This window comes from Megalobrama amblycephala, linkage group LG4, assembly GCF_018812025.1.
Source record: "Megalobrama amblycephala isolate DHTTF-2021 linkage group LG4, ASM1881202v1, whole genome shotgun sequence".
Taxonomy (NCBI): domain Eukaryota; kingdom Metazoa; phylum Chordata; class Actinopteri; order Cypriniformes; family Xenocyprididae; genus Megalobrama; species Megalobrama amblycephala.
In genome coordinates, this window is record NC_063047.1 from 1290837 (window position 1) to 1315781 (window position 24945).

General features: G+C 38.5%; 2 protein-coding genes across 5 annotated transcripts; both read right to left on the reverse strand.

The window, feature by feature from the left end:
* Window positions 1–131: 131 nt before the first annotated feature.
* On the reverse strand, window positions 132–21543 carry LOC125266237 (leucine zipper putative tumor suppressor 3). 4 transcript variants are annotated; one of them, XM_048186717.1, is made up of 6 exons: window positions 21406–21543; window positions 8538–9110; window positions 6987–7568; window positions 4005–4325; window positions 3503–3733; window positions 132–1448 (listed from the first exon to the last, which is right to left on the reverse strand). In XM_048186717.1, the coding sequence occupies exons 2-6, from the start codon at window positions 9018–9020 to the stop codon at window positions 804–806; spliced, it is 2262 nt and encodes a 753-aa protein (XP_048042674.1). In that variant the 5' UTR covers window positions 9021–9110; window positions 21406–21543; the 3' UTR covers window positions 132–803. The 4 variants fall into 4 exon arrangements, with proteins under 4 accessions (XP_048042674.1, XP_048042673.1, XP_048042671.1 ...); XM_048186716.1 differs by lacking the exon at window positions 21406–21543 and adding an exon at window positions 15833–16002; XM_048186714.1 differs by lacking the exon at window positions 21406–21543 and adding an exon at window positions 11193–12031.
* On the reverse strand, window positions 17650–24943 carry LOC125266238. The gene is made up of 5 exons (XM_048186719.1): window positions 24691–24943; window positions 24250–24314; window positions 23990–24170; window positions 23470–23631; window positions 17650–21700 (listed from the first exon to the last, which is right to left on the reverse strand). Exons 3-5 carry the CDS (start codon window positions 24162–24164, stop codon window positions 21417–21419), a joined length of 621 nt encoding a protein of 206 aa, XP_048042676.1. The 5' UTR covers window positions 24165–24170; window positions 24250–24314; window positions 24691–24943; the 3' UTR covers window positions 17650–21416.
* Between the last annotated feature and the right edge of the window lie 2 nt (window positions 24944–24945).

Below are 24945 nucleotides of genomic sequence, written 5' to 3' on the forward strand. Positions count from 1 at the left end.
GTGGACACGCCCCCTACTGATTATTGGCTCACTCTCTCTCCTCCTCCATCATGAGTGGACACGCCCCCATATTGCTGATTGGCTCACTCTCTCTCCTCCCTCATCATGAGTGAATAAATTTACATTTTAACATATTTTACAAAAGAGAACAGCTATTTTACATTGTAATAATATTCCACAATTTTTACTGTATTTTTAATCAAATAAATGCAGCCTTGGTGAGATAAGAGACAATGCAAAATCTTACCAACCCCAAATTTTTTGAACGCTAGCATATCTGACTCATTAGTTATGCACATCTTTGTACTTGTGTAGAGTATGTTTCTGGCCTTCCAGTCCAATAAACAAACGGCATAAACACTCTCGAGACTGGCCCTAGGATTTGGTCCTAAAACGTGACGGTGTGTTGCATCTAAGCACCATGCGAGATCTCGTCTCGTAACTCTTGTTTTGATTGTTTGAATGCCGCAGAGCACAGAAGATGCTGATAACAAGGATATTCTTCGATATAAGATGGTGATTTATTAATAGCCTGAACCCTCACGCCAGTAAAAAGAGAGTCTGAATTGTTTACGCCTGTTCCCCCTTAAACCCCTGAGTGCTAAGTTTCCTCTCGGCTACTGACTTGCGGCCAGCTCATCTGCACTAACCAGCCCTCGACCAGCTGATAAGGCTCATAACTACCTGCCCTCAACCCAAACACCCGCCCTAGACAAGCAGGGCATCCTTGGACAGTCCTCGGAAGCGGTTTAGTTTTTGGATTGTACTGAATGCTATTGTAATCGGGGCTTTACGGGTTTTAGTCAGATCTCGGTCGACTCGATCCTCTCCAGCCGGGTCGGAACCGGCCACGGCGGGGCGAGTTGGTGCAGCTCCGGCAGCTTCTTCTCCTCCACCGGCGGGGTCGGAGAGGTGAGCGATATGGACACGGAAACGGGCGCTTCCGGCAAGGCCAGAGCCGGCGTGGACATCTGGGCTCCCATCTTGTCCACACGCTCCTCCAGCGCCTGGTTCTTCTGCAGCATCTCCACGTAGCTGAGCTGCAGCTGCGCCTGGTACTTCAGCACACGCTCTTTTTCGTCCTGCCAGGTTTGGCGCTCCTGGGCGAAAGTGAGCGCTTGTCGCTCACGCTGCTGCCGCTCCAGACGCAGCTCGCCCTGCAGACGTTCCAACTGCCGCCGCAGGTCACCCGACTCCTGCCACTGGACCTTGGAGTCGTCGCTCTGCAGCGTGAGCAGGCGATCGGGCGCCGGGAGGGCCGGGAGGGACGTGGGCGTCTCCGGAGGGGACAGAAGATGCTCTCGGCTCCGGGACGCCACCAGTTGCCCCATATCAGACAGGCTGGGCTCGCTGGCACGACTGGAGCTGCTGCTGAGTTCACTGAGGGCCTTTTTCAGACGTGTGACCTCCGTCTCAAATGCGCTTAGCTTGTCCCGCAGCACTGTGACCTGTAGAAAAGGTCAAATATACAGACAACATATCAAGTAGGGCTGCATGATTTGGAGAAAATATCTATTTGTGATGTTTCTGATAAAAATAGCAATTCTGAGAATTTGAAATCAACCCAAACGCACCCCTCCCTTGATTGCTCCGCCCTCAAATGCACGAACACGCAAAGCAAGAGTAAAATGAACGACAAGGAAGAACAAAAAATGAACATACAGTACACAAGAGTATAGACAACCGACTTCAACCTCTGCGTCTGTCTCTCCGGCACTGGAAAGCTTTTCTAATATTAATGCAGGTCCTAAAGCTCTGGCCTGATCATAACCCTTCTGATTTTCCTCTGAGCTCTTCTCTTTTGTAATGTCTCTCGGCCATCTCTCTTTCTACAGTCTTTCTTCAAATCTCCCTCTTGCTCACTCTCTCTCCTTCCTTATCACGAATGGACACACCCCCTACTGCTGATTGGCTCACTGTCTCTCCTCCCCTATCACGAATGGACACACCCCCTACTGCTGACTGTCTCTCTCTCTCTCTCCTCCCCAATCATGAGTGGACACACTCTCTACTGCTGATTGGTCACTCTCTCTCCTCCCCTATCACGAATGGACACACCCCCTACTGCTGATTGGCTCACTCCCCCCCCAATGAGTGGACACACCCCCTACTGATGATTAGCTCACTCTCTCCTCCCCCATCACAAATGGACACACCCCTACTGATGATTAGCTCACTCTCTCTCCTCCCCCATCATGAGTGGACACACCCCCCTGCTGCTGATTGGCTCACTCCCCCCCCATGAGTGGACACACCCCCTACTGATGATTGGCTCACTCTCACCTCCCCATTCACGAATGGACACACCCCCTACTGCTGACTGTCTGTCTCTCTCTCTCCTCCCCATCATGAGTGGACACGCCCCCCCTGCTGCTGATTGGCTCACCCCCATGCCCCCCCAATGAGTGGACACACCCCCTACTGATGATTGGCTCACTCTCTCCTCCCCCATCACAAATGGACACACCCCCTACTGCTGATTGGCTCACTCTCTCCCCCAATAAATTGACACACCCCCTACTGCTGATTGGCTCACTCTCTCTCCTCCCCCATCATGAGAGGACACGCCCCATACTGCTGATTGGCTCACTCTAATTTTTTTAATATATTTTTTATTTTATTTTATTACTATTTTATAAATCAAAATTTTACACAAAATAAGAAATGTTACTATAGTAATATTTCACTGCAAAATAAAAAATCAAATATTTAAGAAAAATAATAATATAATAATATTCATAATAATTTGATTAACTGTAAAATTGCAATACTAATATTTAGTGTTAATAAAATTATTATATAATTTGTCTTAATTTTTAATTTTACAGTAAAATATTACAATAGTAATAGTTTCTATTTTGTTTCATTATTATTTAGTAATAATAATTATAGACATATTGACATATATTCACACAATTTTTGTCAGAATTTATAAATTCTTTTATCAACAAAAAAAAAAAAATTCCCCCCAAATCATGCAGCCCTACTAAAAACTGTAAAAACTGAGAAAACAGATTTATTATTTACTCATTTTCCCATCCTGACATTATTTAATTGTCTTTTCATGATCATGCTATAAAGAAGATCTGAATGATGTCACTTCCTGTGTCTCAATTTTATGGAACATTCCATTTAAAAAAATTAAAAAATTAATCAGCAACATTCAAGATGTGGTGCGCAGCTAAATATAATGATTTTGATCATTAAAAAAAGTAATAATTTTTGTCATACAATGAATTCAATCCAGCATTTAAATGTGTTAAATTTATGACATTGTATCGTGTTAATTGTCAGATACAGTCGAGAAGGTCATTCATTTTAAAGAATCATTCAATACTGAATCAGACTGAACTAGTCACAATGTTGCATCTGTTGCCTTTGCTGTCCAGTCTTTTTCTCACATCACATTCAGACTGCAGACTCGCATAAAACCATATCCTTCTCTATTCTCAAACCACATCTCAACCACTGACAGAGAAACACGGAGCCGCCGCGTCTGTACCTCTGCCAGCATGGTCTGCAGTTCGGCCTCGCAGCGCTCCAGCTCCAGGGTCTTGGTGCAGAAGGACTCTTTGAGGCTGATCTCGGCCTCCTCTCTCTCTCTCAGCTGACCGTTGAGATCTTTCAGCTGGCCTCGCAGTGCCACCATCTCTCCGGCGCGCTGCGTCACCTCGCCCTGACTCTCCCGCAGCTGCTGCTTCAGCAGAGAGATCTCGCCCGCCTTCTGACACACCTGCAGACAGACAAGTATATACTTCTGTGCTGTGTGAGCCGGGGCCGTTTCTGGGGGTTAGCGGCTAAAGACGCCCTGACCTGTGCTCTCCTGTTATTTACATCAAATGACTCAAAATAATTGTTTTTGCAAGCAAGCTAATGAAATTATACTCTAAACAAGAAACTAAAACTGCCAGTAGGTGGCGGTAAACATCTAAATGAGTAAGTCATCGAGTCATTGGTTTGAATATTTTACCTGACAATGACAAGAGACTGACTGACTGACTGACCTCCCACTTGGTCTCCTCCAGTCTGGGCAGGATATCGGCCTGCTCCTTCCTGAAGTCCAAGCACTTCTTCTCCAGCTCTTCTCTCTGGGCGAGCAGCAGCGTCATCTCGTCCTGCAGCCGGCGTTTGTCCTGCTGCAGGCGGCTGATCTGGGCCTGCAGGGCCTGCTGGGAGCGCTGGGCCCGTCGGGTCACCTGCTGCAGCCGCCCGGCATAGTTCTGCCTTAGATCCTCCATTTCGCGCTCCCACACGCGCTGCTTCTCCTCGAACACCTGCACGATGGCGGCCTCGCTCTGGTCCAGGTTACGTCGCATGTGAATCACCTGTGAGGAGGGCGGGACGGCCGAAACACACCAAAACACAGTCTTCACACGTGATTTCAGGCATTGCTGCATTCTCAAGTGTCGTGTCAGATATTGCAATTCATAATAATAACCATAAAAATAGCTGTTTTATTAATAATCAAACAATATTTCCCTGCTAAACAAAAGGACATTTCCAGGTGAAAATGTTCCATTCATGATTAGTAGGGGTGTGACGAGACCAGTATCTCACGAGACGAGACGAGACTCGAGATTGAGTTCACGAGACGAGACAAGATGGCGAAATACATGACTAGAAAAAATATTCTGCAGGTGTATTTGAAATGTTTTAACTAATCATTTTGTAATGAATGTCATTTCAGTTCTACTTTCTGAGACTGAATTATCATATGCAGTAAAAGACAACAATACTCAAGCACTGTAAAAGGTTTTGCCACTAACTCAACTGACTGACTTCTCTTCTATATGATTTCAGTCTCTTCAGACCTTACTGTACATGATTTATGAGCTTCTACAACCTTTGACCTCCTAACTGAACTCCTCTCCACAAACTGATCACAGAAATAAAAACAGTATAAATAAAAATGGTAACACTTTACAATAAGGTCTCATTTATTAACATTAATGTATTAACCAACATCAACTAACAACAAGCAATATATTTGCTACAGTATTTATTAATCTTTGTTTGTTAGTTGATAAAAATAGTCATTCATTGTTAGTTCATGATAGTTCACAGTGCATTAACTAATGTTAACAAATGAAACCTTATTGTTTGTACTAGTAAATAATAAGAGAAAACTGTTATTCATTTTTATGGTAACACTTTACAATAAGTGCAACCATAATCGCACTCTCTCAATATTCAAAGATCTAATAAGACCAAATTTTTCTTTGATACAGAGCTAGGAGATGGTTACAACTACACTGCCCAGCCTAAAATAGGTTTCATATTGAGAGATATCTGCATTCATCGGGGAGCCGCTTTCAAATGCGGGGTATTGAAATCACGTTTGAATGCGCGCGCGCGTTTACTTTCACTTTCAACGGTCGCGCGTACTCTGTAAATATGGTTATCCAACTGAATTAAATGTTTTTTTTATTTTATTTAAATACAAAGCAAAACGACAGTGGAGGCATAATGTAAACGTAGCGGTGGCATATTCTTTCCTAATCATCCTAACACTCTGTCATGGCAACATCACGAGACAACTTTTCGCCTCGACGAGAAATCTCGTCACAGTTTAGTCTCGCGAGATCTCGTGCCACGAGATCTCGTCACACCCCTAATGATTAGTGAAACTTACTTTGACTTACTTTTACACTTTTTGTTTTGGAGCAGGTCTGGTATGAACGCAATTCAAAAGTCATATGCAATGAAGAGATAAAACATATTCATATTCTTTTTTTTAATGAATAATATTAAATAAAAAAAACAATGGGGTATGCAAAATAATATAAAATAAATAATCAAATGGTGTATACAAATTCAATAAATAATAAATACATAAATAAATAAAAATATCCAATGGAGTATACAAATTAAATAAATAAAATAATTAAATAAAATATCCAATGGTGTATGATGCAAAAAAATAAGAAAGTAAATAAATAAGTAAATAAAATTTCCAATGGTGTATCCAAAATTAAAGAAAATAAATAAATAAATAAATAAATAAGTATATAAAATATCCAATGTGTATGTAAAATTAAATACATCAATCAATTTAATTAAATATCCAATGGTGTATGCAAAATTAAAGAAAGGAAATAAAAAAAAAAAATCCAATGGTTTATGCAAATTAAATAAATAAATACATAAATAAATAAAAAAAATCTAATGGAGTATACAAATTAAATAAATTAAATAATTAAATAAAATATACAATGTTGTATGCAAAAAATTAAGAAGAAAAAATAAATAAGTAAATAAAATTTCCAATGGCGTATAAAAAAAAATAAATTACACAAAATATCCAATGGTGTATGCAAAATGATAATAAATAAATAAATGAATAGCGAATGGTGTATACAAATTAAATAAAATAAATAAACAAATAAAATATCCAATGGTGTATGCAAAATTAAAGAAAGAAAATAAGCAAATTAAATATCCACTGGTGTATACAAAAAATTAAAGAAAATAAATAAATAAATGAATAAATAAGTAAATAAAATATCCAATGTGTATGTAAAATTAAATACATAAATCAATTCAATTAAATATCCAATGATGTATGCAAAATTAAAGAAAGAAAATAAATTAAAAAATAGCCGATGGTTTATGCAAATTAAATAAATAAAATATCTAATGGTGTATGCACAATTAAAAATAAATAAATCAATCAATAAAAAAATTAAATTCTAAAGGTGCATGTAAAATTAAAGAAAAGCAAACACTATCTTCCAATTCTAACATTAAAATTTCAAGTTTTGTAATCTTGATTTTTGTCATTGATTATAAACAGTTTCTAGTGGTGACAAAAGCATTTTAAAAACAGCAAGTATATAAATAAGTTTTGGCATACTTTCATTCAAAGCAACTTTAAATAAAGAGTAAATTGAATTTAGCCTCAATGCAAATTGTACCATGGTTCAGAACAACACAACACTGTTGACTAATAATCATATCATGCTAATATATTGACAAAATTCTGTCACCTTACTTACTTCTTGTTCTCTCTCCCACAGACGGTCCTCCAGGTCCTGAATAACATCGTCGGAGGACGGGGACGGTCGCAGGGGCGCGGGAGCGTCGCTCAGGTGACTGAGGCGCTGGTACGAGGACGAACTCTTGCCTGAGGAGGAGCGGCCGCTGTCGGAGGCGCTGAGGCCGTTCTGGTAGCCCGGCTTGTCCAGCTTGTCCAGGGCGACGGTGCCCAGCCGGTTGATGTGGCTGGTGGAGGCACTGAGGGGTCCGAGCGCGGGAGGCGGCCCGTAGCTTGAGCCCGTGTAGGTGGGCAGGCTGGTCAGAGAGTTCCTCCCGGAGTCCGACAGACTGCCCTGCCCGGCCCGGCCCGCGCCTGCGTGTGTCCCTCTGCTGCCGGGACTGTCCTGGTCCCACTGTGGCCCGGACGTGTTCGGACCCCCCTTGTCACCTCCGCTGCCACCGCCGCCGCCACCGCCCGGACCCGCGGCTGTTCCTGAGCTGGTCTGAAGCGGACACACCAGGTTCTGCATGGAGTGAAAGCTCTTGGGCACCACGGGTTTGAAGGCTGACGGACGCACCAGAGAGTCGTTGGTCTAGAGAGACAAACCACAGAAACGCAACATGTAATACACAATTAACATTTTAGTATTATTTATATTATGTTTACACTGCCAAAAATGATTCTTCCTCAGTATTTTTGTCTCGTTGTCCAGCACAAATATCTCAATTTTCTTAAAGGAGACCTATAATGCCCCTGTCATATCAGTCTCTGGTGTCTCCAGAATGTGTCTGTGAAGTTTCAGCTCAAAATCCCCCACAGATCATTTATTATAGCTTGTCAAATTTGCCCCTATTTGGGTGTGAGCAAAAACACGCCGCTTTTGTGTGTGTCCCTTTAAATGCAAATGAGCTCCGCTTTCCAGAAGAGGACGGAGCTTTAACAGCTCAACAACAACAAAGCTGGAGAATCTCACGCAGCCAAAATGACGAAAGTGTTCAGCCTTACATTGTTCAAACCGGAGTCGACACTGATGGAGAGACTCAGGAAGAAGTTACAACTTTTAGACGTTTCTGAATGGTTAGTGGATAAATTGATGTAGTTGCTGTGGAGTTGATTCAACTCATCCACTAGCATGTGCCGTCATGTTCATCTTTTGTGTTGAATTGAGCCTCGTTTGTGAAGCAGTCCGGCGTAAAATGACGGCATGACAACAACACTCTACTACAACAACTCTTCCTCTTCTCTAAAGCAGCCCAACATGACCCCGCCCCCTTTGTTGAGTGTTCTCGGGGGCGGGGTTTATGTAAATTTTGTGGTTTGTGATGTCACCAACCCGGAAAGAACTTCGTTGTAGTCCCTACCAGCCTTAAAAAGTGATTTCTGTAAAAGAAAATATCTCCCTCTGCATTGAACTTTGAGTGTCGTAACTTTGCAGATGTTGTTTATGCTCAAACAGCAACAATACACACTAACTAAAGTTAAAAAAGTCAAATCACAATCAACCACCCCTTTAAAGGAAACAACATTATAGAAACTTTAAAAGTAAGAAGCGTGCGTGTACCTGTGCATGCTCGAGTTTTCCAGAGACGGGCAGGATGTTGGGCGGGTTGTGATTATCGGGTTTGGCTTTGCTCTTGTCCTTGTGCTGCGGCGGAGCTTGATGGCTGCCGTTCTTGTCGTTATTCAGCACGATGTTGTTCCCGCACAAGTCCAGACTCTCTCCGCGCCGGTGTCCCTCCCTCCGCGCCCCGTTGGCGAACACCGCGTTGGTCACCAGCCTCTCGCCGTTGACCGTCTGCTGCCGGTTGCTGTTGTGCGGCGCGGCGTGATTGCGAGCGTAATCCCTCTCGTCGGCCGAGACGCCCTTGGTCTTGGTGCTCGGGCCGGGGATGCGGTCGGCGCTGAAGCTGCGGTCGTCCAGGCGGCGGCGGGCTGTGGCAGGAGGCGGTGCGGCCGCCAGGGGGCCGTTAGGGGTGGTGCGGGTGCCCACGCTGCGCATCGTGATGGGCCGCTGACTGGAGGCCCCGCTCCCTACGCTGCCCATGCCAGGAGCCTCGAGCGCTTCACTCCGCCGCCCACAGCGCCAGCACACAGGGGCATGAAGGGGAAGTGAGCCGGGTCACACACACACACACTGCAACACAACAGACCAGCAGACATTACCATTTACATGCGCGGACCCCCCAATGTGAGGGCTGGTAAGATTTTTGAAAGAAGTCTCTTCTGCTCACCAAAGCGACATTGGAAATTATTTTGTTTACATTATTATGTTCACTTTATTACTGTAATATTTTAAATGTATTATTATTTATTTAATTTTCTTAAAATCAATTTATGTGTTATTTATTTTACTCAAATTATTTATTCATTCATTTAGTTTTATCTTATGTTTATCTTGTATTTATTTGAAAGACTTTAGACTTTTCCACAGTTTGAAAATCCCTGAACTGAAGGACGCAATATAAGTGGCTTCATTCACAATATTACTTTTTTTAAAAGTGTAATATACTACATTTCAATTGCAATATAATAATTGAAATATTTAGTGCAAAATGTTGCACATCTTGTATGAATTAGCACATTGCTAACATGTTTTAACATGTTAACATGATTTAACACATTGCTAGCATGTTTATAGCATGAATTAGCATATTGTTTGCATGTTTTAGCATGTTGTTAACATTTTTCTAACATGATTAAACACATTGCTTCTATGTTTCTAACATTAATTTGCACATTGCTAGCATGTATTAGCACGTTGCTAGCATTATTTAACATGAGATATATAGGTAGATAGATTGATTGATAAGATTTTTTAAGATGTTTACGTTTTAACACATTGCTAGCATTTTTCTAACATGAATTAACACATTGCTAGCATGATTTGCCATGATAGATAGATAGATAAGATTTTTTAATGTTTAAGATAAGATTTTTTTTATGTTTTAACCCACTGTTAACATTGCTAGCATGTTTCTAACATGAATTAGCATATCGTTAGCATGTTTTAACATATTGTTAGCATTTTTCTAACATGAATTACCACATTACTAGCATTTTTCTAGTATGAATTAGCATATTGCTACCATGTTGTAACATGTTGATAACATGATTTAACACATTGGTAACGTGCTTTAGCATGTTTCTAACATGAATTAACACATTGCTAGCATTTATTAGCACGTTGCTAGCATTATTTAACATGTTTGCTAGCATGAATTAACACACTGCTAGCATGTTTTAACATGTCTGCTAACATTTTTCTAACATGAATTAACACATTTCTAGCATGTTTGTAACATGCATTAGCATATTGTTAGCATGTTTGCTAGCATGATTTACCATGATAGATAGATAGATAGATAGATAGATAGATAGATAGATAGATAGATAGATAGATAGATAGGATTTTTAAGATGTTAATGTTTTAACCCACTGTTAGCATTATTTAACACATTGCTAGCATGCTTCTAACATAAATTAGCACATTGCTATCATGTTTTAACATGTTGTTAACATTATTTAGCATTTTGCTAGCATGTTACTAGCATTCCTTAGCATATTGTTAGCATGTTTCAGCATGCTGCTAGCATGATTTACCATGATAGATAGATAGATAGATAGATAGATAGATAGATAGATAGATAACATGATTTAACACACTTCTAACATGTTTTAACATGTTGCTAGCATTTTTCTAACATGTTTTAGCACATTGCTTGTATGTTTCTAACATGAATTAACATATTGCTATCATGTTGTAGCATGTTGCTAACATAATTTAACACATTGATAACATGCTTTAGCAAGTTGCTAGCATTATTTAACATGTTTGCTAGCATGTTTATAGCATGAATTACCACATTGCTAGCATGTTTCTAGTATGCATTAGCATATTGCTAACATGTTTCTAGTAAACATTAGCATATTGTTAGCATGTTTTAAGCATGTTGCTAGCATAATTTACCATGATAGATAGATAGATAGATAGATAGATAGATAGATAGATAGATAGATAGATAAGATTTTTAACATGTTAATGGTTTAACCCACTGTTAGCATGATTTAGCACATTGCTAGCATGTTTTATCATTTTGTTTTAGCTGAAAGCTCTAGGAGGAGATGCATTTAGAAACTGTAGTCTCAGAAGAAGAAAAAGAGTAGTAGTTCTCACAGTTCAAGCCAAAGGAAATATAGGTGTAAATAAAGGACATACGTGCGTCCCTTGAGAATTAAATTCATTCTTCCTCCTCATGTTTAACGTTTATCAGACCTCTCAAAAACACGACTGCAAGTTCTCATGCCAAGAAATGAAAGAAAAAGCCTTTAAAGAAGAGCTTCTCCAGGTGAGTCTCGTGAAGCGCATGTAAACATCAACACGGATCTGTTTTAGTGAAACTGCACTCTGATTAAGATGATATCTGGGGTTAAACATTAATCCATCTGACCTGATTCTAATGTGTGATTGTGTTTCTTAATCCAGCAAACCTAGAAGCGTTTACTTTCATCCAAAAACCATAATTTACTCGCCCTCAAGTTGTTCCAATCCTGTATGAATTATTTCGATATTTTGAAGAATGTCGGGAACCAAACCCTGACTTTGACATAGTATTTTATTTTCCATACTATGGAAGTCAATGGGGTCCATCAAGTGTTTGTGCTACAAACATATCTTCTTTTGTGTTCAGCAGAAGAAAGAAACTCATACAGGTTTGGAACAACTTGAGGGAGACTAAATGACAGAATATTCATTTTTTCGATCCCTTTAATGTGATACATCTGTTCTTTAAATGACAGATAATAAAGTAAATGTAAATGTAAAGAAAAAATCACAGTAAAATTTTCAATTCTGGTCTTGGAAACTTTCATTTGTGAAAATAAATTGCATACGTATCCATTTTGGGTTTTTTCTGCAATTTGTGTGATATTTATGTCAATCAAACTGAACGTGCATCATGCTTGATTTGCTCTTAGTCTTGGAGCGTGAAGAGTCTAGAGCTATAAAATTGAATTTGAAACAACTCAGATCATTTGATGAGAAATGTTTGATATCCCTAACGTTTGATACCATCATTTTACTTCTTTGCAAGAGTAAAATTATGGAAGCCTTTTTCCGCCACTAAATAAAAAAGTAACTGCGACTTTTGTCACTCAAAATTCTTACTTTATATCACTCAATTCTGACTTTCTCACACAAGTCTGACTTTATAACTCGCAATTCTGACTTTATCTCGCAATTCTGACTTTATCACGTAAGTCTGACTTTATAACTCGTAATTCTGACTTTATCTCGCAATTCTGACTTTTTCACGCAAGTCTGACTTTATAACTCGCAATTCTGACTATCACACAAGTCTGACTTTATAACTCACAATTCTGACTTTATAACTCGCAATTCTGACTTTTTCACGCAAGTCTGACGTTATAACTCACAATTCTGACTTTATCACGCAAGTCTGACTTTATATCTCACAATTCTGACTTTATATCACGCAATTCTGACTTTATAACTCGCAATTCTGACTTTATATGATACAATTCTGACTTTATATCTCGCAATTCTGACTTTATCACACAATTCTGACTTTATAACTCGCAATTCTGACTTTATATCACGCAATTCTGACTTTATAACTCGCAATTCTGACTTTATATCACGCAATTCTGACTTTATGTCACGCAATTCTGACTTTATATCTCGCAATTCTGGCTTTATATCTCGCAATTCTGACTTTATATCACACAATTCTGACTTTATATCTCGCAATTCTGACTTTATATCTCGCAATTCTGGCTTTATATCTCGCAATTCTGACTTTATATGACACAATTCTGACTTTATATCTCGCAATTCTGGCTTTATATCTCGCAATTCTGGCTTTATATCTCGCAATTCTGACTTTATATGATACAATTCTGACTTTATATCTCGCAATTCTGACTTTATCACACAATTCTGACTTTATAACTCGCAATTCTGACTTTATATCACGCAATTCTGACTTTATATAACTCGCAATTCTGACTTATATATGACACAATTCTGACTTTATATCTCGCAATTCTGACTTTATATATCTCGCAATTCTGACTTTATATCACGCAATTCTGACTTTATATCACGCAATTCTGACTTTATAACTCACAATTCTGACTTTATAACTCGCAATTCTGACTTTTTCACGCAAGTCTGACGTTATAACTCACAATTCTGACTTTTTCACGCAAGTCTGACGTTATAACTCACAATTCTGACTTTATATCACGCAATTCTGACTTTATATCTCACAATTCTGACTTTATATCACGCAATTCTGACTTTATAACTCGCAATTCTGACTTTATATGATACAATTCTGACTTTATATCTCGCAATTCTGACTTTATCACACAATTCTGACTTTATATCACGCAATTCTGACTTTATAACTTGCAATTCTGACTTTATATCACACAATTCTGACTTTATATCACACGCAATTCTGACTTTATATCTCGCAATTCTGCTTTATATCTCGCTTTATAATCTCGCAATTCTGACTTTATATCTCGCAATTCTGACTTTATAACTCGTAATTCTGACTTTATATCACACAATTCTGACTTTATATCTCGACTTTATATCACACAATTCTGACTTTATAACTCGCAATTCTGACTTTATATCACACAATTCTGACTTTATATCACACAATTCTGACTTTATATGACTCGCAATTCTGACTTTATAACTCGCAATTCTGACTTTATCACACAATTCTGACTTTATATCACACAATTCTGACTTTATATCTCGCAATTCTGACTTTATAACTCGCAATTCTGACTTTATATCTCGCAATTCTGACTTTATATCTCGCAATTCTGGCTTTATATCACACAATTCTGACTTTATACTCGTAATTCTGACTTTATATCTCGCAATTCTGACTTTATAACTCGCAATTCTGACTTTATATCACACAATTCTGACTTTATATCACACAATTCTGACTTTATATCACACAATTCTGACTTTATATCTCGCAATTCTGACTTTATATCTCGCAATTCTGACTTTATCACACAATTCTGACTTTATATCACACAATTCTGACTTTATATCTCGCAATTCTGACTTTATAACTCGCAATTCTGATTTTATATCTCGCAATTTTGACTTTATATCTCGCAATTCTGGCTTTATATCACACAATTCTGACTTTATCACACAATTCTGACTTTATATCTCGCAATTCTGACTTTATAACTCGCAATTCTGACTTTATATCACGCAATTCTGACTTTATATCACGCAATTCTGACTTTATAACTCGTAATTGTGACTTTATATCACGCAATTCTGACTTTATATCACGCAATTCTGGCTTTATATCTCGCAATTTTGACTTTATATCTCGCAATTCTGACTTTATAACTCGCAATTCTGACTTTATATCTCGCAATTCTGACTTTATCACGCAAGTCTGACTTTATAACTCACAATTCTGACTTTTTCACGCAAGTCTGACGTTATAACTCGCAATTCTGACTTTATATCTCACAATTCTGACTTTATATCACGCAATTCTGACTTTATAATCTCGCAATTCTGACTTTATGTCTCGCAATTCTGACTTTATAACTAGTAATTCTGACTTTATATCATGCAATTCTGACTTTATATCACACAATTCTGACTTTATATCTCGCAATTCTGACTTTATATGACACAATTCTGACTTTATATCACGCAATTCCGACTTTATAACTCGCAATTCTGAGAAAAAAAAGTCAGAACTGTGAGATAAAAAGTAGCAATTACCTTTTTTTATTTCATGGCAGAAACAAGCTTCCATATAAAATAGTGTCGCAGGCAATAAACAGTGTAAGAATACAGCAACATTCAACATTAAAAATAACTGCCCAGTTACTCTCATGCACATGACAGTACAGTAATGGAATCATATATGGATATTATACCATAGTAGGCTATTCACACAACCCTACAAAAGGCACTTGGAAGAATACCATAGTTGCATGTCCAACATTATTGTTTTTGTAAAGGCACACAATGTGCACATGCTGTACTATTTCATAAACTATCATAGCAATCGCATGGAGTCCTCCGTCAGCTGTAGCAGTGCAGTAGCATCACTGGTCCAGCAGAGCTTCCATTACTGGATCAGATCAGCACTGGCACGTGCCTCTACTACCCGCTCCGCCACAGTCACTCACTCACTGGCATTACATCATCGCTCACATGCTTCATACACATCTGAGTGCACTTAAATACTGTCATAATCATCCTGATACACTGTTCAATAATCACCGCATAAGCGCATCACTGCTTACTAAACACATAGGATGGGACAAATGCGTAAATGCGATGCGTAAATGTAAACATGCATCAGACACCGCAAAGAAAACACACACAAGATTGACAGTAAAAACAGGAGATGGAGGCCTGTACACAAACAGCCCTCGTGCTCAATAAAATACGCATCTTCACCTTTCGAAGCGGCTCGTGCAACCGGACATGATCTATTGACAAGCATCAGTGAACGGGCCTAGTGAAGCTACTAACCAGTTACCAACAGATGCACGGACGCATTCAGTAGTCTGCGCTTATCATAACATCATAAATCGCTGTATGCCTCCATTTAACGATGGATGCAGTGGCGCTACAGCAGCAGCATCAGCAGCAGCACAATGGAGATCCCGCGTTCACCTGACTAAACAGCATCGCTTTCCCTCTCTCACATTACATAATGCTCATGCAAAAATGATGCATCACTGCATCCGCATCCCTCCATAACAACAGCAGCATCCAGCGCGTGTCACTCCAGCGTCTCTCCATCACTCACACATACTCACTGTCTCACCGCGGATCCGTCCGTCCGTCTGTCCGTCCGTTCGGATGCTGCTCTGCCGTTGCGAACGCGATGCGATGCGATGCGCTGCCGCTGACGCCCGCGACGGAGATGAAGTGCGCGCGCGCAGAAAGGGAGCGAGCGAGCGAGCGAGCGGCGCGCATCAGCTGAGAGACACACCCACCTGCGCCCCGCCCCTTTTGGACGCGGGAAGACACGCCCCCTTCTTGCATATCATCAACCGATTTGTAACATCATAATATAACATCAAACTGGAGGGAGCGAGAGGGAACTTAATAAATAAATATTATTAGATTATAAATAAATTAGATTACTTAAAATAAATATTAAATATCAATTATTTTATCCCTTAAAACTCATCTTTGATCACCAAAATGGCATAGTTTAAGTTTTTTCCTGTGAAAAGAAAATTCTTCATGCCTTAAAATAGCTTGAATGTAAATCTTAAAGGGTTAGTTCACCCAAAAATGAAAATAATGTCATTAATTACTCACCCTCATGCCGTTTCACACCCGTAAGACCTTCGTTCATCTTCAGAACACAAATTAAGATATTTTTGATGAAATCCGATGGCTCATTGAGGCCTGAGCAGTGACATTTCCTCTCTCAAGATCCATTAATGTACTAAAAACATATTTAAATCAGTTCATGTGAGTACAGTGGTTCAATATTAATATTATAAAGCCACGAGAATATTTTTGGTGCGTCAAAAAAACAAAATAACGACTTATTTAGTGATGGACAATTTCAAAACACTGCTTCAGGAAGCTTCGGAGCGTTATGAATCTTTTGTGTCGAATCATGATTCGGATCGCGTGTCAAACTGCTGAAATCACGTGACTTTAGCGCTCCGAACCGCTGATTCGACACGCTGATTCATAACGCTCCGAAGCTTCCTGAAGCAGTGTTTTGAAATCGTCCATCACTAAATAAGTCGTTATTTTGTTTTTTTGACGCACCAAAAATATTCTCGTGGCTTTATAATATTAATATTGAACCACTGTACTCACATGAACTGATTTAAATATGTTTTTAGTACATTAATGGATCTTGAGAGAGGAATGTCATTGCTCAGGCCTCACTGAGCCATCGGATTTCATCAAAAATATCTTAATTTGTGTTCTGAAGATGAACGAAGGTCTTACGGGTGTGGAACGGTATGAGTAATTAATGACATTATTTTAATTTTTTTGTGAACTAACCCTTTAACCCTTGCCTCATTTAGTATACGTGGATCTATGAATATGCTAATTAGCTCCGCCTTCTAAGTATAAGCGCCAATCGCTGATTGATAAAGTCATTGCGTCACCGCAGCTGCTGTTAGAAGCTCCGGATCCCATAGAAACCTGAGACTCGTGCTTAGGACTGCACATGCACATTGGCTGGTCTAGCCTGAAAAATAATCTTTTTTAACGCTATTTGAGCATAAGAAACAACATTTACGGGACAGTGCGTGTCAGATTTTGTTGCCGATTTCAAATATGTCATTTAATTGTGAGTTCGTCAAGCAGTTTTTGAGTTTTCAGGATTCATTTAAATAGACAGGACTTGGTCTTGGACGCCCGAATAGCTGCCCGGAGGCGTTGCAAAATAGACTTCTAAATCTTAATGCCAAAACAGTTGAAATTGGCATTAAAATGTTTACCATATGTTAACGTTAGTAAATGCACTGTGAACGAACATCAATTGTATCTTAAATAACATTAAAAAAGATAAACAGAAAATATATTGCTCACGTTAGCTAATGTTAACAACTGCAGCGCTTTTCATTACTAAGATAAAGGAAATAAAGTGAGATGGTTGCATTGTTCCAAGATTTCCATTTATTCTATTTTTCAGGCATAAATAACATAATCAGAATGAATATTCCACTAACGGACATGATATATGCATGCAATGCTTTAAAAACAAACCCATAAAACATTTGAGATGAAGATTGCACATACATCAGCTCGTAATACATACAGTCCTGTCAGTGCAAATATTGGTCCACAGGCTAACAATTTTCCTTCAATTCCACATCATTTCTCCTTATACTGTTCAGCTCAGCTTTAGTGTTAATCATGGTTTAACATGCACAACTCACACAGAAATACTAGACAACACAAAACTAATCATGTCACATTATAATAAACCCCTCTGTGTTCTCTCTCTCCATTCACAAATTCATCTGTGACATCAACAACTTCTCAAGGTTACTATGGCGATGGTCTCCATCCAACTGGAGCACAAGCTGGTGTCATGTGACGGCGGGTGGCGATGCAGCGCTGACGGAGAGCGAGTCTAATTAGAGCGAGAACTGAGAAATTAAGGCACAGACTTCCCATGATTCCACTGTTACCACTCATTCAGGTTCATTTAGTGAGATGCAGATCAACTTTGGACAAGAAATCATGAAGATATGACCTTTTCTTTTGTATTACATATGATTAAATGCAATGGCTTCACCAGATGTGAACAAAAATGGACACGGTGTGTGTTTATACTTTTTAAAATCACAGTGTTTGTGTTATTATACGGATAAGGACAAAATGAAAGTGAGATTCATTCAAAATGCACATTAATTAAATTTACTCACTTCCATTATATTATTATATTGTGCATTATATTGTGAACTTATATAATCTTTTCTACCATACTTAAGTAATTATTAGCTTATAATCTTCCCCTCAATGAGAAGAATGAAACGTTTGTAGAACATGAGGGAAAGTAAATGAATTTTCATTTTGGGTTGAACGATTCCTTCAAAAGGAAAGACATCATAATTCCAGTAAAATAATAGAATATCAAAACGACAAATGGAGAAAAATTGTACAATATTATTCTGTTTAAAAGAGGGAAATACAAATACAGTATGAGGAAAATCCCATCAAGATCAATGTTAGCTAGAAAACGTGAAGCTTATATATGTTGATGTTTCATAGAGGAGCTGGTGATTTAAAGGGACAGTTCACCCAAAAATAAAAATCCTATCATTCACTCGTCTTAAGGTTGTTCCAAACTTGTATGAGTTTCTTTCTTCTGTTGAACACAGAAGACGATATTTTGAAGAATGTCGGTAACTAAACAGTTGTTGGTCCCCATTGACTTCCATAGTACTTGTTTTTCATACTATGGAAGTCAATGGGGACCAACAACTTTTTGGCTACCAACATTCTTCAAAATATCTTCCTTTATGTTCAACAGAACAAAGAAGTTCATAAAGGTTCAGAACAACCTGAGAGTGCCCATACGCAAATGTAATATGTACATATACTAATTTTACAATGGGTGTTTCATATACGGTATAAACCGCATGTTTCCATATATCTGTTCTGTATATACAAATGAGACATATATTGTTCACACATACGGTCTTGTCATACAGTATCATAGAAATTTAAATATAAGTCATTTTAATATATGTATATATAATAATTCTACTATAGGACTTTCTGTATCAGTGCGTAAATGATTGGATAATTTTCATTTTTTTGGTGTAAGTATCCCTTTAACAGCTCTAAAATATCTTTTTAGAAATGTCACATTACAAAATAAAAGTTCTTCCAGGAAGCTGAAGGCACACTGAGGATCAATTGCTAGTTTATCTACAGAAATCATGCCACTGATCGTCAAAAGATGAAAAACAGCCCTGAATATCTTAGTTTTCACGCTTGACTCGTTTTTACAAGATCCAAACCGTTCACATTGTATGTGGATTAAAAGTGGACTCCGATCTGAATGCTGATCGGGTCTCAGTTGTTTAGAACCTGGTTAACTAGTTTTATATTAATTAATCTTATTTATGCATAAGTTGAATATTAAATATGATTATAAAGGATAAAGGCCACTGAGATGATCTGAGTTCATTTGGAGCGTTCACATTTAATTGTGAACCGCGTTCAAACCCCTGAAACAAGCCGAGTGTGACTTTAGTGGTTTCTGTATTTGGTTCGAAAGTAGAAAACACCTGCACGGAAAAGAGTTTTACTGCATGAAAGATCTCAAGCTGCGTTCTTCAAGTCATGTCAGAATCATCATACTTACAGAAAAACTACATTTCCCATAATTCTGGCAGCATTAATGACACTCATCCTTCATTATACTGCATTCATGTTACAAAATGCCTCCCGTGTTTGTAAGTAAGTGCAAAAGAGAGAGAAATATGTAGTTCAGTCATGAAACTCTAGCAAACACATCATTACCACATGGCACAAGCTGATTGGCCTCTGCTGATCCTGCATCCTTGCTTGCTCAACAGTTTGGTTCAGTGTTTGCTGTAATCTAGTTCCTCTGAACCCCTCCACCTCCCCAGCTCCACCTGCTTAGATCTGCTACAGGACTGATGCATGTAAATTTATGCAGCAGAGACCAAAATCATATATTATGAACATAACTTCTGAACTCACACGTAGGATCTTTCCGGCAGGACTTGAAGGCAGCAGCATATTAGTGGTAATAATAGTAGTTGTGCTCTTCTCTTTGGTTCCTGCAGCGAACTGAATTTGAACGGAAGTAGCAAACAGGATACAGAATTGTAAATTTAATTTAATATTGTTCAGGTGGAATAAACTTCCTGCACTGTACTGTATTCTCTTGTTTATTTTTAAACCGTGCAAAAATAAAAATCAAATCATAAAAGTAAAATTAAAATCGAATGAAATTCAAATAAATTCATTAAGACATTTCATTTTTCACTATGAATTACCCATAAACGTGTTTACGTCACACAAAATTTAGGTTATTTTTAAGAAAAGAAACATTAGATGACTTCATTTTTAAAATGAATAAATATGTATTTAATTCATATAAAACTTAAAAAGTCACATAAAAATGTCTGAATGGCATTCACTGCTAATGTAAATCTTATTAAGTTTAACCAAATTATATTTGATTTTATGGATTATTATGGTATACGAAATTTCATAATACAGCCAAACATTTTTTTGGTGCCATATAACAAAAGTTTGCTAATTGCTTTAACAATATTAGAGAAAAATGCCAATTTAATTCAGAAAAATGTGCTCTGCGTAGAAGCAAACAAATATAATTTAGTCCAAATGAATTATGTTTTATTGAAAAATGTGTTTCAGGCTTATTATAGTAAAGTGAAACTTTAAAAGGAAAAGTAAAAGAATTTTTTTTGCTTAAAATAAATTGAATTTATTTTAACAATATAAAATAAAATATTAAAAAACTTATTTTATTTCAGCAACAGTTTTCGTTTTCATTTAGCTAAATTTGATGTACTGAAAAAAAAAAAATTGTAAAAAAACCTGACAATGGAATGAAATGAAATAAAATAAAAACAAAATATACAAATAAAAACAAATTAAAAATATGAATAATAACTATAATACTATCTCAAATATTTACTTTTGTGACCGTTTTGGAATTCTTTGAACTGTGACTCAGTAAATAAATACTTCCTGTCATTCCAATTCTACATCCTGTGTGACCAATTCAATTCAAATTCACACTCATGAACTGAATTTCCTAAATTCTGAATTTTGTCCGGTCTCCATGTGCTCCACTTGTTTCCTGTCATAAGAAATAAAGTGCATAAATGAAGTGAACCTCTGTCGTCTTTACTCCTCCCTCTCAGCTCCACCAATCAAAGGCTCCGTATCACTGTCCTCTCCATCCACGCTCAGGTAGTCACGTGACCTAACGGTTTCCGGTCGACCCTTGAGGGCGAAACCGCACGCCGTGAAAGAGAAGATCAGGCCCAACATCTCGATGAAAAAGCTTTCTCCTGGGAACAGGCAAAGTACCGGGCTGCTTTCAGCGCGCTGTTTCCCTCGCTGCAGGTTGTGTTCGATCACACACATACAGGCTGCACACACTCCCACCACCGCCACACAGCTGACCGCTGCGAAAAATGAGAGAAAACATACTTTAGTAATATATATATATATATATATAATATATAATATTATATAAACAAAAACTGTTCTTACAAAGGATAACTACTTATTAAAGACACTTCTGGCAAATGGTTTTCCAACAAGAAACCAATGGCTAGGGATTGTAAATGAAATATACTTTCATATACTTTCTGGTAGGGACTACAACGAGATCACTAACCCTAAAATTTACATAAAACCATTTTGGCTGCGTGAGATTCTCCAGCTTTGTTGTTGTTGAGCTGTTAAAGCTCCGCCCTCTTCTGGAAAGCGGAGCTCATTTGCATTTAAAGGGACACACACAAAAACGGCGTGTTTTTGCTCACACCCAAATTTGACAAGCTATAATAAATGATCTGTGGGGGATTTTGAGCTGAAACTTTACAGACACATTCTGGACTGATATTACATCTTGTGAAAGGGGCATTATAGGTGACCCATGACCTTTTGTTTTAAATTAATAAAAAGTAATTGCAGAGACTAATATCACACTATCATACTATTTATGAACAGAAGACATGAATGTCCTACAGCATTTGTCATAATGTGCAATATCATATATCCAAATTACCAGAAGTAAAGACATTTTTACACACAAAATGTGTGCAACTGAACACTGAATATGATGATGTGTGAAACAATGATATCATTGGTTTAATGCAGGGATTCCCAAAAGGAAAATCTAATTAAATCATAAAAGTGTAAAAGTGTAAAAACAGTCAATATAAATATTTGATTAGTTATGTAAACACTGACTTCAGAGAACCGTGAACATGCAAATGTGTTATTAAATTATTGAAATTAACCTAAAATCTCACGGCTGACAAAAAAGTTTGGGAATCCCTAATTTAAAGGATTAGTTCACTTCAGAATTAAATTTTCCTGATAATTTACTCTCCTCCATGTCATCCAAGATGTCTTTCTTTCTTCAGTGGAAAAGAAATGAAGGAAATCATTCCAGGATTTTTCTCCATATAGTGGACTTCACTGGGGTTCAACGGGTTGAAGGTCCAAATGTCAGTTTCAGTGCAGCTTCAAAGAGCTCTACATGATCCCAGACGAGGAATAAGAGTCTGATCTAGAGAAACCATCGGACATTTACTGAAAAAATAAACATTATATACTTTTTAACCACAAATGCTCGTCTTGCACTGCTCTGTGATGCTCCACGCATGACGTAATCATGTTGGAAAGGTGGAAGTACGGCGGTAGAGCTCATTTGCGTTGTTTTACCTTTTTTTGTAAAGACCGTTTGACTTAGTCTTTACACGTTGCTTTGTAGACACTGGATTTGTACTTCCTCCTACGTCACATGACCTTTCCAACATGATTACGTCATGCGTGGAGCATCACAGGGCAGTGCAAGACGAGCATTTGTGGTTAAAAAGTATATAATGTTTATTTTTTCAGTAAATGTCCGATGGTTTCTCTAGATCAGACTCTTATTCCTCGTCTGGGATCATGTAGAGCTCTTTGAAGCTGCACTGAAACTGACATTTGGACCTTCAACCCGTTGAACCCCACTGAAGTCCACTATATGTAGAAAAATCCTGGAATGTTTTCCTCTATTTCTTTTCCACTGAAGAAAGAAAGACATGAACATCTTGGATGACATGGAGGAGAGTAAATTATCAGGAAATTTTAATTCTGAACTGAAGGCAGAAGGCATGTTGTAGAAGCAAAATAGACCAAAATTAAGCAGCGTTTGTAAAAACAGCGGTTTAATTTAACGCACCTGTCGAGACGTGCAGTGATGTCACCAGCTTCGAGTGAGTGGCAGCTGCTCCCAGGAAATCCAGCAGGAAAGAGGAGCTGGACAACAGGACAGCGCTGTAGCAGAGAGCGACCAGCGAGTACAGCAGCCACATTCCCCATCCGTGCAAACCGCCCAGCGGACCTACACACCGTCCAGAACCAAACATTTATTCACAATATTCCTCATTTAAATAATTAATGCGCAGAATAAAGGGGCGGGGCCTGGACTGAGTTAGTTAGTAGTGTGTTGAAACTGGCGGTTATGGTAAGGGGCGGGACGTTTCCCAAACACCAATCACAACACACTGCTCCAGCCGACCAATCAGAGCACATTGTGCTTTTCAGAAGGAGGGGCTTCATAGAGACAGGAACTAAACAGAGCGTTACTGACAGACTGGGAAGAGAGGAGCTGCAACAATGAGGAGAATAATCAACATTCAATCTAGAAGAGCCCAAAAACAACAAGAAAGGGCCTTTTTAAAATAATGCATGAATCAAACCCGTGTCCGTGCGGTTCTGATAGGCGTGCATGGTGAAGGCCACCCCGTAGATGAGTTTGTTGTTCGGATCAGAACAGTTTTGGACCTGGATCCAGTTGGGGTCGGCGATAGACGTGCACAGCGACACCAGAGTGAAGCACTGGCACACGGCCGCAGGGGTCAACACCAGGGTCATGCTTATCTGAGGAACACGTGCAATTACAAGATGGGATTTAAAAGCAACACATGATGTGTAGAAGCAATTCAAAGCAAAATCTCACCTTTATACACAGACTTCAGATGTTTTAGCACACTTTGAGCTTTTATGGTTCCTCATAAACAGTAACTTTGGAGAAAGAACAAACATCAGCAATATTTACTGTGACACAAAAACACACCGGGGCTAGTTGTCACACTTTTTACTCCGGTGAATATTTTTTATAGTCATTTTCTACAACTTAAAGTGTCTCTGTATATATATTATACCCACTCTTTTGGCCAACAGAAAATGTAATTAATAAATTGTACACAATCACAACACCACGTGACAAGCTGCCCTGAGGTACAGATCACGTGACAACTAGCCCCGGTCTCCACTGTTACTCAAATATCTCCTTCAAAATGATATTAAACATCACAAACCATTCGGGAATAACAAAACTAAAACAAAGACGATCTTTAAATAATAATCCTGAGAGACTGAATGAAACGATGTTTCTCACCTTGACGGCAGAAGAGTCGCTCGTGACATTATAACCGCTATAATTTGAAACACATTCGCGTCGATCTCATCCTGGAGCAGAATAAAGATGAACAAACTGTCTACATTATAAACGCTGATCGTGTTATTTTAATATCCAGCACATAAAGGCTCATCGCGGCGGTTTAAACACGAAACGAATCAACATGAAAGTCTGTGAAGAACACTGCGCATGCGCGGCTCAGTTCTGCTCACGCAGCGCCCTCTAGAGGCTCGA